At 38.2% G+C, this 21,992-nt stretch overlaps 2 protein-coding genes across 2 annotated transcripts; both read right to left on the bottom strand.

Moving 5' to 3' along the window:
• Window positions 1-83: 83 nt before the first annotated feature.
• c5 (complement component 5) lies at window positions 84-16,033 on the bottom strand. Its single transcript, XM_079482502.1, has 41 exons — window positions 15,942-16,033; window positions 15,548-15,743; window positions 15,321-15,474; window positions 14,941-15,011; window positions 14,770-14,864; window positions 14,519-14,601; window positions 14,352-14,442; window positions 13,274-13,379; window positions 13,066-13,201; window positions 12,775-12,890; window positions 12,433-12,633; window positions 11,193-11,387; window positions 10,771-10,977; window positions 10,186-10,347; window positions 9,975-10,101; window positions 9,830-9,898; window positions 9,538-9,741; window positions 9,162-9,246; window positions 8,958-9,040; window positions 7,781-7,920; window positions 7,115-7,336; window positions 6,818-6,878; window positions 6,649-6,738; window positions 6,161-6,373; window positions 5,992-6,076; window positions 5,743-5,902; window positions 4,741-4,839; window positions 4,005-4,176; window positions 3,713-3,918; window positions 3,474-3,626; window positions 3,319-3,381; window positions 3,150-3,243; window positions 3,028-3,067; window positions 2,806-2,908; window positions 2,138-2,212; window positions 1,931-2,036; window positions 1,758-1,841; window positions 1,347-1,436; window positions 1,118-1,204; window positions 857-998; window positions 84-772 (listed from the first exon to the last, which is right to left on the bottom strand). The coding sequence occupies exons 1-41, from the start codon at window positions 16,007-16,009 to the stop codon at window positions 634-636; spliced, it is 5,073 nt and encodes a 1,690-aa protein (XP_079338628.1). The 5' UTR covers window positions 16,010-16,033; the 3' UTR covers window positions 84-633.
• A 1,891-nt stretch (window positions 16,034-17,924) lies between these two features.
• prdm12b (PR domain containing 12b) lies at window positions 17,925-21,348 on the bottom strand. The gene is made up of 5 exons (XM_079474266.1): window positions 21,017-21,348; window positions 19,808-19,998; window positions 19,542-19,697; window positions 19,290-19,404; window positions 17,925-19,141 (listed from the first exon to the last, which is right to left on the bottom strand). The coding sequence occupies exons 1-5, from the start codon at window positions 21,234-21,236 to the stop codon at window positions 18,723-18,725; spliced, it is 1,101 nt and encodes a 366-aa protein (XP_079330392.1). The 5' UTR covers window positions 21,237-21,348; the 3' UTR covers window positions 17,925-18,722.
• Between the last annotated feature and the right edge of the window lie 644 nt (window positions 21,349-21,992).

Here is a 21,992-nt window from a genome sequence, read left to right on the forward strand (position 1 = left end):
AGCTGCTCGTAAACTCGGGGGAACTCAACGGGGGCGTGTCCCGGCGTATTCACGTGGGACAGTGACGTCAATGCAGACCACTTCACAAGATTTCATTTTATTTTCACATACATAATTAAATCTCACATATACTCATTTAAGATTTTGATTTGGTAATACTTGTTTGGTTGCTTGCATTTTGTTTTAACAAAACTGAAACAGGAAGTTGATTGTCATCCTAAATTGTCTATAGAAGTTTACGGAAGAAGTCTATGGAATATTCTCATGTAGAGAAGTAAATGTGTGTGAGAGAGGCTGCTCCGTTATGCTAGATTACATCAGTATGTATGTTTTTATTCTTTTATCCTCTCAGGATGAAAAATCACAGTGTATTTAATTCAAGATGATGTCATAATGGGCAATGACAAAAGGTCAATATAGTGAGGTGTGTTGAATATGGAAAAATGCTGCAGATGGGGTTAAATAAAATGATCAGACAAGACTGTGGTTTTTTGTTTTGTTCAATCAATATACGTACATACAAACATTTCCCTTAAGGAAGCATATAGCTCATTTAATTATCATATTAAAGATTGCAACATGTATAATTTTTCCAGGAGATATTGTAACAACAGCTGTTGGCATGTACTTTCATTAACAACCAAATATTGAAAAGTCTTCAACAAAGTTTTCCAGAACAGTAGTGTATTGTTCGCAGACAGGGTCTGAACATCCGTCTGAACTGCGTGGCCACCCTTCCACCCAAGCATCTGAATCCAAGGCAAACTTATATCTAAAACGTCATAACAAGAGAAAATGAGTTCACTGGAGACATTGGAGACGTTTTTAATGAGCAGGAGTGCAGATAAGAACTCACTTGTAAGCGTTACCCACTCGTATCTGCATGCTTTTAGCAGTCATAATCATATACTGCTTGCCAACTTCAAGGTTTGTTGAGCTGCAAGTCCCCCTTCGGACAAGTTCTATCTCTGTGTCCGATTTGATGTCATCAGCTGGTTCTGTAGAACACAAAGTCAGCGTTTCAATTAGGCCGGGAATCGTATAAGATTTGGGGTCGTACGATTACACACCCCGTGCAGATCAATCACAGACACAAGTCGATTCAATAGACACTTGCCTTTTTTTAAAGGGGTTCCTTCAACTTTTGCTTTGTAGGTCACGAAGTCCCCCGTAGTCTCAGTGGATTCAATGGACACTTTAAAGGCTGCCAAAAAAACACAAGCAAATGACATAAATATGATAGAGTATGCTTTCGTTATGTGCAGAGCAACTTAATGAATGAACATGTTTGTTCTGATTTCATTCATTTCAAACGTTATGAAATGAAGCTTAAGATCAGAATTTACCATATTTAATGCTTTCTCTGCACATGTCCTGTTTGCGCTGCTCAGAGGTGATACTGGTATCCAGCCTAGACTTGAAATTGCAGCATTCCGCTTGTTTTGAAGAAAAATACCAATACCATGTTATTTAACTAACACATTCATCTCAATGCACAGATATGGTTTGAAATAATAACATTTATTCGTTTGCTATATAAAGTTAAAGTAAATATAAATCTTTAATGGTTGATGATTGGCTCCTTTGCTTAAAGGCGGGACTTCCTTCGCGAGTGTGGCGCTCTGGTGTGGACATATTGAGCGTTTCACTTTCTGGTTTAGTTTTATTCTGTGCATTTTATTTCATATTACAAATTTGACACAGATTGTGTATAAATCAATAGTTTAAGCTGTAAATTACCGTGAAAAAAACCTCACCTGCCATACACTGGCACTGGTCTCCCTCACAGAGTCGTAAGAGCCTGCGACTTTGTTTGTAGTAGTACTTTGTACAGGGATAATCTAAAGTCAGAAAGTCAGCTGAGCAATGCTTGCATTACATAATAAACTTGAATTCATTTTGCATGTAGGAAACGCTGACTGTACAGTACCTGGAGCATTCAATTCATAAACTTTGAATACAGAGGCGCTGCTCATGCCCACTTCAAACTCCTCCTGAATACGGAAACCCACGCAGTAGAACTGGTCTGACGGTATCTACGTCATAAGACATGGCTTTTAGAATTTGAACAGGATAAGCACACTGTATCATAATGCAGAAATGTGCCGGATGAAGAGATTTGCTCATCGATGCTTACGGAATCGATTTGAAGGATGACTTTGTCACCTGCAATTTCATAGTTGGAAAACCGAGTCTCAAGTCCGTTCTGATACTGCAAAGAGAGCAAAAGGCATCACCATTACCGTTTAAAAAAAGGTTTACAGAATTGCATTGTTTATTTTTGAAATTGACAAAAATAGACTTCAGATTTACATGTCCGGTGTAAAATAACATGAAAAACATGTACATTTCATTATGTATAGGGATGTCAAACGATTATTCTTGATTAATCACACCCAGAATAAAAGTGTTCACTTAATATACTGTATGTCTGTGTACTGTGCATAAATATTTTGAATTGTTAAACACAAAAACAGACACATACATGTATATACAGTATATTTAGGAAATATTTAGATGTATTTATTTACATTGTCCAATAATTCAGATTACACTTATTCATTTTTATGTTTTTTTAAAATAAGCACGTGTTTATAAATACAAAATTAATATGCACAGTATGCAGACATATATTATGAAAACACAAACCTTTCTTCTGACAGCAGTTAATCACGATTAATCGTTTGACAGCCCCATCTAAATGTCATTTTATTTCATTTATCTTTTTCATTTTCTTTACAGTGTACAGTTGTCAAAATCAGAAAGACTATGGCAAAATCTCCAGAGAATGTTTTAGGCTCTCACCATATCTAGATCTTCCTGGATCGGGTTCATTCCAGTCGGCAAATTAATTTCCATCACAGTGAGAGCAGCCTCCCTTTCGACCGAATTCTCATATGGCTTGTACCTTCACGCAAAACAGGGCATTTTCAGCAATAAATATAATGAGATAGCAAAATATTGCACATGCGGATGCTTTAAACATGTACCGATAACAAAGAGTATATAAAAGGTTCGGCAACTTACTTTGCGCAAGCTACAATCCGCTGCGATAAGAGCATTGGATCTGGTGGAACGGAAAATCAAATGTTTTAACTATAGTTAAATTATAAAAGAATACCAGAGCAAGGCAAATGTGCAGCACCTACCATTGGAATTTGGTTGGGTGTCATGAACGTCGATTAAGAGATCAAAATGGCATTTTTCATCGTCTTCTGACATTTCATAGTACACCGTTCTCAGCTGTCAAAACATGAGAAGTTTTATTTTGTACATTTAAAGACAATGAATTTCTTTGACACGAAACTAAAGGCTAACCGTGGCGAACGACACTCCGGATGACACCGCCGTTTTGACAATGATGTCCTCGTTTTGGGTGACCTTTGCGATGGAAAAGCAGGGGTTTTGTGTTAAGTTTAGAAACACTGTTCATGTGAACTATGGATTCACATCGTAAAAAACAGAGGCCGTACTTCTATCGGTGTAGCCACTGGTTTCTTCTGAGTAAGGTTGATGGTAGCGATGTCACCTTTGGTCCGGTATTCAACGTCGACCTTCATGTTTAAGACGGCTTGTGAAGCTAACAGGCTGTACCTGGAAAGCGCCTCCAAAGTGAGAATTGTGTCCTGGGAAAATGAGAAAAGACAGATGCAGGAGCTAAAATAATGGCAGACATACATCGGAAACGAGCGTGAACTGTAAGGAGAAAGACCTGCGTTGAATGGACGCCTCCGCCGTATCTGTTGTCTTGTGTTAGCCAGTTCATAATGGGTTTGGCATAGTTGGAGTCACCTCTGTGTAAAGTATTAAGCAGGATGTACACTGTCGTTTCCACGCTCTTTGCTGCTGCTTTACTGGGTTTTAATTGATCTTCCTTGAGTTGATCCTCCGACCAGAAACGAACCGTGGGTGGGTTTCCTGAAATGTACCAACAACATGTGATGCTTTTTTGTCTTATAAAAAGGAGAGCGATTCCTTATTGGGTCAAAAGTATAAGACATTACCCTTGATTTGAGCCTGTTTCTTGAGTCCCTCGTAAAGATCATTTCCAGGCATATTGTGGATGTCTACTAGTGTTAGGGCATAAGATGAAATGGCTCTTACATACAAATTTTTGAGCTTCCGCACCTGAGTTGAAACGTAGTCTGATGCGCGATTTAAAGCCATTTTAAATTCCTAAAAGGATGAATGTGTTGTTAGCCAGATCTGGGTGGAGGCCACATAAAATTAAACACTCATTTGTAATACAGTCTAGTCTAGGTTGCCATGTGTACAGGTCTTATGCGGTGTTCAAAGTCATGACGTTTGTTTGTTACATTTAGTCATTTTGGAAAGTTTCTTTTCAATAGCTGACCGATTGACACCAAGGTATAACACACAGAACAGACTGTGACGGTCAGTGACAAACAAATGAAGCTTTGCATTCATGTTGGTTTCAAACATAAAAAAATAAGTTGTTACATTACACTGTAGAATTATTGTTTACATAAATCACTAGAGATGCACCGATATATCGGTAGATAATCGGTGTTGGTCAATGAAAGCACATTTTCACGAGATTGGTTATCGACCGAAAAACACCTTGTTTTCATATACGTTAAATAAAATAGGTCTGCATGGAGTTACCGTGCACTTCTTTGTAAGAAAATATAACTTCAAATATAACATTTAATAAATAGGCATGATAAATTCTACAGTATTGACTTCTTAAATTTGATCATATATTACTGGCAGTCCTACCTCTAAGTTAAGTGTTTCAATGCTCATAGCTTTTTTAATACTAATCATGACAAACGACGTGAGGTATACAGTCTGTTCAGTAACATCTGCTCCAGCACCCTGAAAAAAAAGACAAAGAGGATTAAATGCTGAAATACAGAATATCTCTATAATACACTCTATATTCCCAACCTGTACATACATGTGTAAAATGAGCAAAAATTGCCTGCAAAGGATTTCATAACATGCAGACATATCCCTGCCGATAAAAAGATTGTTTATTTATAAACATATACATTTATGTCAACAACGTGCATTACCTAAAAAATCATTCATGTGGCTTAGTCACAAAAATAAACAGTTATATTCACTTATTAACAAATCTTTTAAAATCATTTAACAGATTTTTCAGTGGGACATGAAAAAAGGTTAATTTCTCTAAAATGTACACATTATTTAAGTTTGCTTAATAAAAAAAGATCTAATTAAATTATACTTTTAAAGTCACCATGAAACGGAAGTTGCGATTGAATTCTTTGCCGTATCGAGACGTAGATCCGAGTGAAACTGGAATTAGAAAAAAATGTGGGGCGGGGCTTTATTTTGCCCTTCCCTTCTTGATTGGTTTGTTGTAAGTTGGGCCTGGAGGGGAGGGCTGAAAATGCCTGGCCATTGGACAGTCAGTATAGTCCTGCCTCTTTTTTGTTGCTGACGTCACGTGGTGAAGAGTTGTTGTTGGGGGAGAGGCACTTAATGGTTTTGTTTAAAAATAACAAGTGCAAAAGAATAAAAAAACGGTGTGCCTGGATAAATCATTTCAAATAATCACTGCAAAACTGTGTAAAACATTTCCTGTTTGATTTCATGGTGACTTTAATATGCACTTCATATTACTAGATTTACTTTTTCACAATTTAAATAGTATATTTCGTTGATTTCAAAGCTTAGAGTGTTACTTGTTTCATGTAAAATCTCCATTTAATTTAAAGAGTTAAACATGCTTTACGTTTTGTTGTTCAATACCATAAGTTTGAGTGGTCTAGTTTCAGATTTCTCAATGAAGGAGCCGTCAGGATTTTGACAATTTCTGATAAGCCAAGAGATGGTGTTGCTCATCAAAGTAGAGTCCACAGGGATGTGTTGGTTTATATCAGCAAGAGTCTTCACGACAAGAGCAGTCACCCTGGATAGAAATCAAACAAACATACAGCAGATTTTAATCATTTCACATCACAAACATCCATGCGAAGAAGAACATGTGCAGTTTTTTACCAGGTGTTGGCAGATTTGTCCTTATTTGACCACATGCTGAATGCATATTCTTTCTTTAACTTAAAGGACAAGATGCTGGTGATGCCTGCAAAGAACACCGAGATATTCGTTATAGCAGATCTCTGCATCCAGTTGTACTTTTCCAGTTGTTCCACGCAGTGAAACTTACCAGCTTTAATTTTACTCCTCATTTCTGTGTTACTGGGAGCCATCTCTTTCCCCAGAATGTTCCATTGCTCTGTGGTCTCTAGGAAGTGGTAGACATAGTACATTGGTAGAAGAGCCATGAGTTCCACCTCAGCTGAACCCCTTGGTAGTTGAGTCAGCTGCTTTAAACCATCTGGATTGGTTAATATCGACAGGAGTTCTCCCAGCACTTCACCTGATGGAAATATATAGAAGTTACCATCCCTTGAAACGCGTCATGAAATCCAGACATGCTGAGGGTTACACTTTGGGTCCTCAGTATATATTTTTTGAAGGTCTTTCATTTGTTGCTTCTTTGGCTCTTTTTTCACTCTGGGCTTGTGTTCTCTGTCTCGTCATTGGTTGTTTTTCTTTATCATTGATTCTTTCTTTTAAGAAAGAAATTTAGATATTCCCACAGTTATATTTAAATCTACAAAAACGCTGCATGCACTTAAATCATTTCATTACCGTTAATTATCAGAGAGCGTTCCACAGTTGACTTTGGCACGATTTTTGGAGGAAAGGAATTTTTTAACTCAAGTTTTCGTATTTTAGTACCTAAGAAAAGACAAAAGAGATGAGGTTTAAAACGCGACAATGAGCAAAGAGCATCCTGCTACTCTTTAGAGGTTCTTACCAAAGACGCCCCTTGGATCGATTCTTCCTCCAAACAACTGCTCCTTTCTTATTCCTTCTGGCTGCAAAGTACCAAAAATAGGAGATTATATACTTAAAGAAAGAATTTGTTAGGGGATGACATAAAAATGATTTGTTATCATTATTTTCTATCACTAAAGTAAGGAAGTCACATACATCCTAAATGGCACGAGGGAGAGGACACTATAGGAGACTTTTTCCAATTTCTTTCAATCTAACTTGGGGACATACAAATGTGTGTGTCTCTAAAGCTCTATGCTTATGAATGAGGTCTTACCACAACTCTCAATGTCTTTATGAGAATGTCAGTCCCGTGAGAGGTTTTTAAAGTGAATTTAAGCGTATGAGTTCCTGCTTCCATGGCCATGATGTAGAACTTGACCAAGGTCACGGAGAGAGATTCTATTTTGCCCTTGTTTTCATGTTGTGCTCCCCCTCTCCCCTTCTGAACGCCCTGAAACACACACACTCCCTCTGGTGCTGTCAAGGTAACACTGAACTGTGTGAGATATGGAGAGATACAGAGAAATCACAAGTTGAGTCGCATTTTATTCATATTTTTCATGTCTTTTTTAATAATAGTAAACTCTTGAAAACGATGAAATAACACAAAAGTAAAACTCAAAATGAATCAAAACTATGTCATATTTTAGCATCCTTAAAATAGTCGTCCCACTCCCATTCTATCAACCAGCTTCTATATCGGGCTCCTCTTAGCTGCTTGTTCTTTATTATTTGGTCCGAGTTAAAACATTTTGTGTGTTAAATATTGTAATTGTATTAAATGATTGTTCTATAATTTCATACATTTATAAATTATTTTAATGATGTTTCATTATAGTTTTGCACACACAAATCAAAAGTGAAAGTCACTTAAGTGACCCAAACTTTTGCACAGTTAGGCTAAACCGTATTTCGTATGTTTTAGACGTAAAGATCTCACCGGAGTACTTGAAGAAAGGCGGTTGTAGACTGAACCCTTAAGCTCAATCTGCTCTCCACGCACCATTGAATATGGTAAGGGTACGTTCACACTAATGCCCTGAGACACTTGAACCTTTGCTGGATCTGACACGCATATACCTAACCAGAAAAACAATAGAAGAATATGTACTATTCATAATAAAATACATATTCATAATGCATTATTTTCAAAAGTGAATACTGCACAGTTTAAAGGGATAGTACACCCCAAAATGATAATTCCATCATCATTTATTCACCCTTGTGTAATTTCATATCTGTCCTGTGTAAATTACTTTGTTCTGATGAACACAGAAAAACGAGGAATGTTAGCCATTTTCAATTCCAGAACATCATTGACTGCCATAGTAAGACAAATTAAAAGGTAGTCAGTTTGTTTTCCTAAATTCTTCAAAATATTTCATTTTGTGTTCGACGGAATGAAATTAAAAAGATGTAATAAAATGATCCTAGTATGTTAGTGGATGATGTCCCAGAACTGAAAATTACCAAATTCTTCCAAACATCTTTCTCTGTGTTCATCGCAACAAATACATTAATACAGATTTTATACAATCTGAAGGTGAGTAAACCATGACAGAATTTTCATTTTTGAGTTGAGTATCCCTTTAACACGTTATTATAGTAGTTTGTTTTTGATAGTAAATAAAGTAATGAGGGTCTCATTCCTTTGCATCCTTATGTGATACATCTGGTGTCTTTGCATTGTTTATTTAGCTTTCTGTAAAAATGTAATATGGCAAGTGTTATTTACCAGTTGTTGAGCAAATTGTAATACTAAGTTATGGCATGAATACATTTGGTAATATATAGTAAAGCATCTGAGTAGTCCAACGCATACAGACAATATACTGTTCAACTTTATATAGACGGTTTCAAAGTTACAGCTTAAAAAATCGTTGCTGCACATGCACGCATTCGTGGACTGCCCTTAACCTCCGGTACACATTCGCAAAAATACAGTGCCTGAAGATTATTTCTAATAACAAGCAAAAGAAACCGAGAAGACGTGGCTACACTTGTCTCTTCAATATTTTCTATTTAGACTGTGATACCAAGCTCAACCGCAGTGTACCATAAGGTACTACTCTTTTTGACCACTAGGTGAAGCCTAAACAAGGGATTTTAATGCTCACCATCGCTGAAAACCCCAACAGCTTTCAGCTCCCATGTTGTAAGCGAATCCGGAAGATCCTTGTTGATTCTTATGGATCCGGATCTTCAAAAGATTTAGCAGATTTTGCTTTAATTTGCTATTTATTTCTCTTTCTCAGAAAATTATAATTTTATTTGCAGATTATTTGATGTTAGAGACTTCATTGTAGGGTTTGTGGCCTTACCTGCTGATTGTGTGTTCCTCCCATAACCAACTCTCAGGAAAGTAACTCCGGGTCGTTGGAGATGTATCCAACAGAAAGTCAATCGCTGTTAAAGGAATAGTAGAACACCAATAAAATTCTATTTATTCGGCCTCATGTCAATCGAAATATGACTCTTTCTTCCTAGGAACACAACAGATGGTATTTTGAGAAATCTCTCCGAACAACATTGGCCCCAAATTACTTTCAATATTTGGTTACCAACGTTGTTTGGGTCTTCAAAATATCTTGTTTTGTGTTCTAGAGAAAAAAGTCATACAGGTTTGGAATGACGTAAGGATGAATAAGTGATGAAAAAAGTTGTCGTCCATTATTTTAAAATGGGCAGCAAACATACCAGAGCGACTAAGTATGATCCTATCCTCGTTGTCTTCACGGCTCTTCATTGCACGTTCACAGCATTTGAGAAAGGCGTCCTTACACAGTACCAGATCCGCAGGCTTCACTTTTATCTTTTTAGAACGTTCACTACAGGGTTCAAGGGTCGGGCTACTGTTTATCCCAACTTCGCAGCACCGTTTGAATGCCTTGAACGTTTTGGCTGTGGAATACACATTGCATGTTGTTGTTGTTTCCATTGAAAGATTAGCAGAATATGTGTGGACTGTTTTGAAAGGCGAGGAACAAACCATAATTTTCAAACTCATACTTCAGGTTGACCGAGCGCTTTGGTCTAGCCGAAGAAGTGCAAACCCCTCCTAAATGAAAGAAAGTCTGTGAGAGGTCTCAGGAAAAATGACCTTCGCGTTCACATTAGATGGATGGGAAGGTCACCTGCGCTGGACGTCTGGGCGTTGGCATTCGTGAGGATCATAAGGCCGGTGCGGTCGAACACATCGGCGTTGTTTTTGCCAGCACCTCTTCCACAACCCAAGTCGCTTTGCTCGATGCGTTGCAACAGCTGCAAAATGACGTACAGTATATCATAGCGTATTTGTTGTAGTTTGTCATTGTGTTTGGTGGGCGTACAATTCTGCTCATTCACCTGATTAAGAGGGTCTTTATCATTCGATCTGAGGTTGTAGAGGGCCGTGTCTACAGCCGACAATGCCACCAGTGACTCCTCTCTTGTGCTTTTGGTTGACACCGTCAGTTGAAGCTTATCTTTGGGTTTGTAGTTTCCTGAGTCGGGAGTTGAGAGGTCCACCTGAAATATATACATTATGCCATTTTTGGTTTCCCAAATAGCAATTTACTTAAAGTTTCTTATATAAATCAATTCTTAATCAGACTGTTTTGTAGTTTAAAGACCCTTTGGCACCAGGGGAACCTTTTGTAAAACAGGAAAGTTTAAGGTTCTTTATGGTTGTGGTTCTCAAACCAAAAACATTCAGTTATTCAATGCTGGAACATCACTTCTTTTGGTTGGTGGTCTAATTTTTCAGATGTTTAACAACATAAAATCTATGAAAATATTTAATCAAAATGCCACAAAATCCCCCTGGATCCATCTTGCGGCCACTGCTGGATCTCCTACAGTTTGAGAACCACTGCTTTATGGAACCATTCAGTCAAAAATGCTTTGTGGAAATTAGTTACAGTGTGAACATAGTGAAAAAGAAAGTGTTACGTTTAAATTATTCATGCATTTTGCTTGGACGTCAAACCACACGGAATCTGCCACCAGCTCGGCTTTGCCCTCGCCGGTCAGGATGTAGTACACCAGCAGACGTGCAGAAGGTACCATGTCTGCCGTTATCTGAATGTTCAGATTCTGACTCCTTTCATTTATACGTTCGACCGTGTTGTGCTTCACAACCTTCCCTTTTGAGATGATCTAAAATGGAAAATGTTAAATTCATAACTGGAATACACATTTACAGTATACATGCTGTTATTAATGTACACTACTGTTAAAAGGGCTAAGGTTACCTATTGAGTTATTTATATTTTTAAGGATAATAGTCAAATCCACAAAACTATAAGGGAATAGCACAAAGGTAGCTACGGGAATTCTGGTAACTAACAAGTGAGTTTTTATGTGAGTTTTACCTGGTAGCTGAAAGCCTTCAGAGAAAGATATTCGCGATATTCAAAGTGAACTTCGATATTTGTGTACTCGCCGACTGTAAACTTGACAGAGTCAGATGGTAAATTAATGTACAGATATCGATGATTGGTAGACACGTATGATTCCACCTTATGTATGACTGGGGCTTGATTCCAAGCCTTATCCACCACCTCAAACTGAAATCAAAAACATATAAATATTTTTAGCATATATATGACACATTATAGTGCTAAATATCAAATTAAACATTTATTTTTGTCTCCATATTCACTGAATCAAAAATTCAGCGTTCTCCAAGTCAACATTTTCTTTTGATGTGTTGCATCTATATTTTTCACTTGGCTCAGTTGAAGTTTTGATCAAGGCCTGTTAAAGGTGCAGTGTGTACTTTTTCAGAGGATCTATAGACAGAAATCCAATATAAAATCCATAACTATATCTTCAGATGTGTATGAAGACCTTACATAATGAAGGGTTAGGTTTTTATTACTCTAGAATGAGCTGTTTCTATACACCGCGGGTCCCCTTGAATGAAATCCGCCATGTTGTTTATACAGTAGCCCTAAACGGAAAAACTGCTATAAAGAGAAACGAAAACGTGACGACATCTGACGCCCCTTTCAGACCGCCAGAAACTAGCTGCGGCTCTCATTCATTTCAATGGAGAACTGGCGATTTCCTGCGACACGAGCGACATTCACCGTTGGCGACAGGAAGTGGGCATATCCGGCGATGTGAGTCAAGCGTCAAAAGTTGAGAATTGTTCAACTTTATGCAAATGATGAGCGGCTACCAATAGGAGTAAATCAGTGGAGCTCACGTCATCCGTCTCTCTTTAGTTTCTGGAGGATTTGTTCCAACTGTTACTAGGACAACCAAAGCTAGCAATGCTTTAAACGATCTCATAGCAAGAGACAAGCGACACGCAGCGACAAAGTCTCTGGCTGTCTGCACTAAGCTTTTGGCCTATTTCTGCCACCGTAGTGCTACAAAAGGGAGGGGTGGAGTGAGCTGTTCGCTACGATTCACAACCTCACCACTAGATGCCGCCCAAAGTCCCACATTGCTCCTTTAAATGCCCCAAGTTAAACATCAATCAATATTTGAGCCAATTGAATAATTTAAACACTCAGTAGAAAATTTTGAACTTGGCTCTCTATATAGACAACACATCGAAATGGTTCAGAACTTCATTTTAATATTTTTTACAGGTTCACTCACACTGAATTCAGCTTTTTGCGCGTCTCTGGGTATATTACATGTGAAGTAAGCGATTCCATCCCTCGCACTTGTTGCTGTCATCCAATCTTGGTGTCCAGAGAATTTGAAAGAACTGACTTCATTGTCGAAGTTTCTCATCGTTGCTCTTGCTTTGACCGACACTCCTTGTTCTGGCTCACCCAAAGGATTCATCACCAAGATCTATGACGGGAAGAGTCATATAGACTACAGACTACGGACATGTACATTTGTAGAATGATCCATTTCTTATGATGAGTTACTGTAGTGTCAAATACAAGTTTATTACGGTCAAAGTAATTACAGTAAAGAGGGGTATCTTACTCTGATAGCGTGTGGTAAGCCGGGCTTGATGAATGGAGGGGTTGCGACCACTTTCAGGGTAAACGGAGTTTCTGCAAACTTCACATGTGACATCACTGCCTGCTCGGAGATACCACCTGATTATGAGAAGGGGTTTCCATGGGTTAACTGTTAGATAACATCAGGCAGGGGTATACTGTAAATGATGATTGAGTTGAAAGAAATCATTTGTCCCCTAGTGCATTTTAACATTATCACATTTTATTGTTATTTTAATTTGAGATTAAAGTAACTAATGTTAGCCAGACCCACCAGTTGACTCTTGCAGCAAAACTATCACACGTAGGAAAGTGTTTGGCTTAATATCAGGTAGGTTTTTAGGTCCGTCAGGCATAGTGGACAAAGCTGACTTGATTTTTAGACTGACATCCAGGTTTCCATCTCTCATCTAAAAGGTGTAATACACTTTGAGAACAGATATACAAACAGTGGGTTTTCGTGAGTGCGACACTGATTCTACCTGATAAAATATTAAGGTTGATGGGATCATGACAGTTTCATCTGGAGTACTGTAGCCAAACCTCAAGAACACATCGGCTTTACTGACTGGTGTTCCTTGCACATACCTGTCAAGGCATATAAGTGATTTTAACGTGTAAGGAATGTATATATTGTATGAGTTACACAAATATGTCAAAGAAACAAACATTAAAGTCGAAAAGATAATGTTAGCAAACACAGGATGTTCACCTATTGTTAGTATTTGGTTCGCGTTGGTTGTTTATTTATTTTTTGGAAACCAATGTTCTAGAAAATGCTATTATGTATTTTTAATTACCTAAATATAACAGATTGCTACCTCATGGTTATTTTCGCAACAATAAATAACGTTTCTAGAACATTGCAAGGTGTTTTTTTAATAAGGTGGAAATAACTTCCCTAATGGTTAGGCTTTATGTTGCATAAATGACCTAAATTGAAATAATCCTAAATAATTGTTTCATGTTTAATAGCTCTTAAAGCGGTCATATGCGTAAAATACACGTAAATTTGCAAAAATTGTGAAGAAAAAAAATTGTGAGCAGAAAAGATGCATTGTCTCTAAAAGCGAATGCTCACCCAGACGTGCCTGAAACACCTCGTGTAACCACACCCCCCACAAATCTACGTCAGTTTGTGGTATGATTTAACTAAGACAACCCAAATGTAAATTCAAGTAAGCTGGAAGTACCTGTCAGTACAATTGCGTTGGAACCTGATGTTCCAAATATGGTAAGAGGTGTTGCATATCCGTAATATTCAGTTTACAGTTTACATTAAAAAAGTTTGACAAAAACATTGAACCTGATAGATTTGTGATGGTGTTTCAGAGTTTTGGTCCCTATTTTATATGTAAAACTTGCGATTTTTAAATCTCTTCTTAAAACATTTTATTTTAAGATTGCTTTTACTTGATTATATTAAATGTTTTTGTTGTTGTTGTTATGTAAATTATTTCTTACAAATTGTGTTGTTCTACACAACTATGCTACACAAAACAAATGTAATATTATTATTGTTATTATTATTATTAAATGAAACAAAACAGAAAAACTCACTTGGCTGAAATCTTGAGCTTGAAAGAATCAAAGTTGCCATCGCTGATGTAGTTTTCCTCCGGCTTGATGTCCAGTGAAATACTGGGCAGCACTGAGACACATAAAGTAGCATGAGTTCAAACTATTTCATATTCATTTTGGAAATGGTATTAAATCATTCCTCTTACCGTATTCTTTGATCTCAAATTCAGCAGTGCCAGCTGTTGCAAATGTTTCTGTGTAAGTGGCCTCGATTCTCCAGATTCCAAAACTGAAAGAAATCAGATGTGAATTGCTGATCACCAACACGTTTTGCATAGTGATTTATTAAAATAAACATAACCAGCGTGTAAACTGAAGAGCTTTGCTAAATTGGATTTTCACTGGGTCTCTATATTCAGATCAATTGAAATATAACGTTGAAAATAAATACGCTCACGTTGGCTTAAGTGGTATTTTGAAGGGAGGAAGAAGTGGTTTCACTCCATTGATTTCAGTCATATCAATCATTTCTACCTTGAGACCATTGGGGTCCTAAAGAAAGGTTTGAATCAATAAGGTTCACGTGTAGAGATTGCAAAACATGTTTAAAAAGATAAAAGATGCTCACCACAAAGGTCAGAGTGATGGCGCGCCTAGATTTCCTCAGCTCCTCATTCATGGAGTAAACACGTACTTGTACTGTAAACCCACAGACGATCAAAGCACAGTTTATGTTTTTTTGCATACATTTACTCTTTCATACATACACGTTAACCCTTAAAAAAGACATCAATGAGATTAAGTGGAGAGAAACTTTTGCTCGAGTGTCATTCGCGTCCTGAGAAAAGGAGTCAGAAACGTCTCCATTAGAGTTTCAGAAAAGATCTCAATACAGATTTGTACAACGAAAGTCAACATGATTGCTCAACTCAAACATTTCTCATCTTGTCCCAGCAGAAGGGGATGAAAGACACACACACAGATGTAAAAGAATCATATCAGACTGACCCTCTTGATCAGGCGTGTATAATGGTTTGTCAGTCTGGATGAAAAGAAAACCATTGACAGTAGTGACTGGGATTCTTTCATGTGTAGTGAAACCACTCGAAATGGCTTGAAGATAGACCTCATTCTCCCCCTTAGGGAAATCATTAGGCATGATCTAAAAGCAAAGAAAAGAGGATGAAGTCAAACATTCATACAGAATAACTTTGAACGGGGTGCTAGATTCTTACCCGTAAGGTGGCCACCGCTTGATATTTGTTTTGAGCATTAAGTTTTAGGGACTGAAAGGCATATCTTTTGTCTCCTGCTGCCAGTGATTTCTTTAAATAAATGTCCACGATGGTTTCCTGGTTATAGCCAAACAACTGCACCAGCACATTTTCTGAAGCGTCCAGTCGCAGGAGTTTGGGTGCAGTGATCAAATATCTGCATAAACAGCAGAAAAATGTATTTGTAAAAAAAGGGGTTGCTTTTGTTGTAAGCATTTTAAATGTAAGTGCTTGACTTTAAATGTAAAAGCAGACACAGCGAATACACTTACATTTATTCTAAACAATGTTGCTGGTCAACAAGGCAAGTCAATGTTATTGTAACTTTGTTAAAGATTGTAAACTGGCAACTTACACTTTATCCTGAGCGCAAATGCAAGAGAAAAGATGAAATAAGCAGATCAAAATGAAACGTGCCATCATAGACTGCTTGCTGCAGCACAATAAGCTTCTGATTTGAGTTCATACATGATCTGCTGTGCTTGCTTTAAGTTAATTATTAGCTCAACCATCTCGATAGAAGGGTGGATTTCTTTAAAAAAGACAAGAAAGAGAAATAAAGAAAGAAAAAAGACTGAAACTGAATGAAGGAAAACTAGACCTAAACAAACCATAATTTTGATGCTTTTTTAACTTTTTGACATCAGAAGTTGTAACAGTTTATTGGTCAATGCTCACATACACTTTAAACAGGTATAGATCGATTTACCGCAAATACAGAGCTATTTGCTTTCAAGTGGTTTATTGCGCAAGAGACTTTAACATTTGCACAACGGTCTGATTTACGGGAAATGTTGTCATTGATTTGCTGAATCTGGGTCATGTGTGAAAAAAGATTTTATTAACTTCTTAAAAACATGCTCAAATTTACAGATGTATGCTTGACACATTAGTAGCCTACATTTGACATGTAATTGTATCTAGTCTCTTGATCGAGATACTTTCAACTGAAAATACAAATACATGGTATATTACGAGTATAAAAAATATTTTTGAATTGCCCGAATAAAAACGATATAATTTTTATATTATAAATATATTAAATTTGCTAAATGAACACAGAAATAGTTAACTGCGCGCATAATGTTAAGAACACTCTTACACTTTGCTTGTAGTATAATTGCAGTAAAATCTTCTCATCCCACCATTTCCTGTCTTTGTACACCGTGCTATAGGCTATATCAAAACTATAAAAATATATTCAACTTTTTGTTAGAATCTACGGAAAAGAAAGGACGAGAGTTTCATAAAAAAAGATTTGACTGCTGACATTAGATGTTATTTACTAGGTGTTTATATAACAAGTTAAGCTATTCATGTAGTGTGTTTTAACTTTTTTGTGTTTTTTCTTATTTTCCCCTGTAAAGCTGCTTTGGAACAATGCAATTGTATAAAGCGCTATATAAATAAAATTGAATTGAATTGAATTGATTTAAGCTTGATTGATCCGATTTATTATTATTGCCTTGTATACATTTTCACACATTGAGATTGTAACACTGTAACAACTATCACCGCTATATGTCAACATTTATCGGAGCCAATGAACAGTCGGAGTGCTTGACACATGGTGCTGTGTGTTTAGGACAGTGGTTATGATGATATAACTTTGCATTTGGTGACTTGCACACCTAAATGAGAAATTGAAAATGCATGAAGAAATGCCAAAACACGTTGTCCAATATCTCCATAGAAACGAATAAAAACTTTTCAAAGATTCCCAAATAATCGCAATCTGGCAATGAGAGAAAAAGACAAATAGCACAACTCGGTCGACCCTGAACTATGGAACACATACAGTTAACCCCGCGTTACTTTGTGCCCCGCTCTCCCCTGTATACTTTTATCGACTAAAGATATAGTCTTATCGAGTATTGAAATAACAGCCTACACTGTAAAACTAGCCAGTAATTTAGATTGAATGTACCATTTTGATTTCTTATGTTTCCTTTATTGAAGCAAGACTAAATATCTTAGGTCACTTTTCTTGTTATGTAAATGCCTCGTTATTTAAGAAGTTTCAAACATTTGAACTAAATCAAGACAAGAATGCTTAAGAAGAATGACATTTTTTTTGCTGTGTTGCTGTGCCAGTCTCTTCTTTCTCATTTCGAATCTCAAAAGTTAAAGTGTTTTAACTTCGGTTAAAGTGTGACTCGAATTGAAAACAGTACTGATAGGAATATAATCTACAGTAAATTACTGGCAAACCTGCTGCAAAACTACATTTTACACTGTATACTTACAGTGCTAGTACATAGTATACTTAACTGATACTTATGCAATGTCAAGCAAAAGGAAGCTACCAACAAAAAAAGGAACCACAAAAAACAGATGTCAATTGTTCATTATTTATTGAGCATACACTCTGCATTCCCAAATAATCTGATAAAAGCAAACATATAGGGCTTATACATAATATAATAGAACCAAGTTTGGTAATAATACTTTAAGCTTTACATACATACTCAGATAAAGTGACTATTCCATATTTTTGGAAGTAAATCTTAAAATAATATATACATTCCTCTACATACATATTGTTCATTCACAATAACATGCTTTCAACTTGCCTCTCTGACTGGCCTGTAGTGACGCAAATTGGTCACGAAGTGGCAGTTGATCTCAGTGTATCCCTGTTTTACTGTCTGTTACACAGCCACATGAATAGAAAACCCTTCTCTATATGTTGTATTTTCATAATGCATTTATGACTCATTTTTTGCCTTTGCGTTGATCTTTGAGATTCACGTGTAAAATGCTTGATTTAACCTTAGTGGAATAAGGAAGAAAACAATACAGTTGCATGCAAAAATGAAAAGTCACATTCTAAATGGCATTATTAGTTTGATCATGTAGTATGGCAGTCATTTGCCACGACAAATAAACTTTAAAGAGCCATTGGTGTGTCGTTCCATTCAACATGAACATACAAAAAAGGCCCTCGATGGCCAGTTTTACTTCAGTTCTGTCTGAGTTGTGCAGGCCTTGTTCACCATTTCGGATCACTGCTTTCTTCTTCACACGGCCAGGATGGCAAACCACAAAGTGAGAGTACTCAACAGGACCTGCTTTACATAGACACACAGCCTGCCAGACTGCAAACCATTGAGACGCTCGAGTTTGTTAAGCTCTCTCAAAGCACCATGGTAGGTATGTGATGCACCAGCGAGGCTGGGTGAGGAACCTGTGCCAGCTGAGGAGGTGGGGGTGAGTGGGTCTGCAACCCCACCACAGCCCCTGTGTTGGGCGGCCTGTGCCGTGCGCTCTTCTGGTGCGCCCGCAGCCCTGCCAGCTGGGAGTACGCGCTCTGGCAGACGTGGCACTTGTAGGGCCGCTCGCCCGTGTGGAGGCGCACGTGGTTGCGCAGGGTGGAGGACTGACTGAAACGCCGGTTGCAGAAACGGCACACGAAGGGCTTGTCCAGCGTGTGGATGCGCATGTGGGAGCGCAGGTTACTGCGGGAGTTGAAGCCCCGGTGGCAGATGACGCAGCGCATGCGACTGGCTGTGGAGAGGTTGGGGGCTGAGAGGCTGTCGCACAGGTGGAAGTCATCTGTGAGGAGCGGAGTAAAAGGTTCAAATACTTGATACGTATGCTAATGCAGTTTTAACCAATGCTATTGTAAATCTATGATAAAGATCTAGCTTATCGTAGCGGCACCAAAACCCACCCTTAGCCCTTAAGTAGCTGAATTACGCACCACTTTTAGCCTTTTTCTGTTGTTCGTCCTCGATGCCAGGGACGCCCGGGATGCCCAGGAAGGTGTTGTGGGAATTCCCATACCACACGAGCAGTTCTTGATCTGGAGGAATTGTCTGTCAATCGAATAAAGAAATGTTTCATTTACTAAGCCAGGAAAGTGTTTCTTTTCATATAAGAATATTCATATAATTAGATGTGGGTGTGACATTAATATACAATATAGACATAACATTTATATAGATCAACGCACCTCAACAGCTTTGTAAAATATGCTGCTTCCAATCTGCACAACCTCGAGATTCTGTTCTTGCTCATTGCGCGCGCATTTGATGTAAGTCATCCAGCTGCGATGATCCTCTTGGCTGGCATCGATAAAATAGCGCACCGTGCCATCCTCGTTGAAAACCTGAGAACAACAGGAAGCGTGAATCGTGATTATTTGACTTGCCAGGAGACTGCACGGAGCCAGACTCTCCAAAACAGCGCGTTTGCGCACGCGACACCTGTTGCACGTACCTCCCACATGAGATTGTTGTTCTTGAAGAGATCTACATGCTCGGGCGAAATGACCCTGCCAGTGAACGGACCCATCTCGGTGCCAGCTTTTATCCAGGTTTTGGAGAAGATGCCAAGCCCTTCCCCTGGGATGGAGCTTTGCGCAATGATGACTTCACTTGGCAGCACCAAGCTGGAGAGTTTCTGGACCTCTGGTAAGAGAAAGAGTGAAAAAGTGAGTGAGCTGTTAGATGAATTGGCAAGCAAATTAGGAAAACTTACTAGGCAATTGTTTCACAACGCTATCTGTTTTAATCCTATTTAAAGCAAAACAAAAAGGCAAAAAAGCACAATAAAATCATCGCAATAATAGTGCTCAATTATACAAAAATTGTGCCTTGCATATTTTTAGTTTTATATTCCAAACTGCTCTTTTATTGTAGGCTTGTATAAAGGAATGTGCAGTCTGCGCGTCAGAATACCTTCAAATTGCGAGACTCAAATAAATGTCAAACGCCTTTTAAGTCTAACAATCCAGCAATTTTCCACGCTTTAAATGTGAAGAGGCTATATATTCATAGGCAAGAAACAGCTTATTCCGTATTCATTATCCTTTCAGCAACTTTGTAGCACAAAATGAGCGCTGAAAGAAACGAGGTTTCTCTTTAAACGGCTCAGGAATTTCTGACAAAACGCAGAAAAGGAGATTAGCTGCTTGACATGGTGTGAATAGCGGCAAAATCAGCTTTCACGGCATATTAACAGCGGGACGGGAAACTTTAAATGCGACCGAGGGAAAGAAAAGTGTCAAGGCGGGGGTGTGGAGCCTGTCCCGGGCTGATGAATGACAGCCTTTCTCCATCTAACGTCCTGGATTCATTGGCAACATTCTCAGGTCAAGAACAACCCTAATAGACTGATTTGAATAACTTTAAGCATTACGCGTTGTAGGACTTGCAATACTTACAAATGTGATATTGCATAGAAAGCTTTCAGAAATAATATTCAATTCGCATGTACTTTTACAAAATTAAAAGTTTCCATTATGAACATTTCTATATAAAGAACGTAGTGGAAAACGGTTCTTAAAAATCGTGAAACCTGTGCCATATCGCCTAACGCGTTCTGGAGCTTTTCTAAAATTGATCAAAAAATTAATTCTAACCATTTAAAATGTGTGACCATCGTTACGTTTTAGAAAACGAACAATCCAAAATGGTTCGGACTCACCTCCAGAAAAGGACTGCGCCAGGACCTCTGCGGTGAAGGCTGTTTTGGGGCTGACGGTGGTGGTCTTCTCCTCGAACAGGTGTTCCCCCAGCACGTTCCTCCAGCGGCCGTACAAGAAACTGTGAAGGATGTCAGAGGTGATGATGTCGGACAGGGCCAAAGTCTGCTGCTTAAATCCAGCCTTCAGAACCAAAGCATCGGCAGGCAACACTGACCCCATGATGACCGCAAAAATTCTAAAACGCAAAATATCCCTTTGCTGTTCAAATTTGACGAAAAGTCTGAAGCCGGCGCAATATGGATGCTCTCTTCTTCGAGTCGTGTCGAGAGAATGTTGCGCCTCTCCACGGTCCCGGTGGGCTTTATATGCGTCAGGTCTGACCCACGGTAATTAGTTATTAATGACCCTCCCCTTGTGTTCTTTAGACTTGTTCAACCAGAGGAAAAAAACGCCACACTCTTTATTGAGTGGCTACTCCTGAGGGGGGTGGGGAAGAAGGGGGGCCTTGTGTGTGTGTTGATGTTCAGGATCCAACAACTACGTTTTGGCTAAAATAACAAGCCCCCATGCATCTCCACACTGTGCGCCCCGCTCCAGCTGTTTTCTCGCCTGAGAGACGCACTGCGTTTTTGGCATGGAAAAGCACTTGAGACAACACAAATATTTATTGTGAAGACGAGTAAAGGGAAGGGTTTATAAATTGACAATTTATTTGTTTTGGTTTTATTTTGCTGACGAAATTGATCACAAAATTCAGTTTTATTAATGCGCGCAGAGACGGCAGAAATTATGTTTTGTATCTTTTTAGAGCGGAGACATTTACTGAGCATTGTTCGTGCCATAACCTTCATGATGCCATTCTTTATTATATCAGATGATTTTATTATAATTCAGAGAGCAATTAAATATTGCATTATTTCAAACCTAGTATCACAAACTTTCTGTTATTTTATTATTAACGAGGTCGTTCTTTAT

This window comes from Barbatula barbatula (genome assembly GCF_947034865.1).
Source record: "Barbatula barbatula genome assembly, chromosome: 2".
NCBI lineage: Eukaryota > Metazoa > Chordata > Actinopteri > Cypriniformes > Nemacheilidae > Barbatula > Barbatula barbatula.

What these genes read in the sequence shown, in the direction of transcription:
- c5 (XM_079482502.1), bottom strand. Translation starts at nt 16,009, where the DNA reads ATGATGGCACGTTTCATTTTGATCTGCTTATTTCATCTTTTCTCTTGC. An exon ending in ATTTGCGCTCAGGATAAAGT is followed by an intron (nt 15,744 to 15,941) that starts GTAAGTTGCCAG and finishes CTGTTTATGCAG; the next exon opens with ATATTTGATCACTGCACCCA. An exon ending in GACAAATCTGCCAACACCTG is followed by an intron (nt 5,903 to 5,991) that starts GTAAAAAACTGC and finishes ATTTCTATCCAG; the next exon opens with GGTGACTGCTCTTGTCGTGA.
- prdm12b (XM_079474266.1), bottom strand. Translation starts at nt 21,236, where the DNA reads ATGGGGTCAGTGTTGCCTGCCGATGCTTTGGTTCTGAAGGCTGGATTT. An exon ending in ACAACAATCTCATGTGGGAG is followed by an intron (nt 19,698 to 19,807) that starts GTACGTGCAACA and finishes TGTTGTTCTCAG; the next exon opens with GTTTTCAACGAGGATGGCAC. An exon ending in ACAGAAAAAGGCTAAAAGTG is followed by an intron (nt 19,142 to 19,289) that starts GTGCGTAATTCA and finishes CGCTCCTCACAG; the next exon opens with ATGACTTCCACCTGTGCGAC.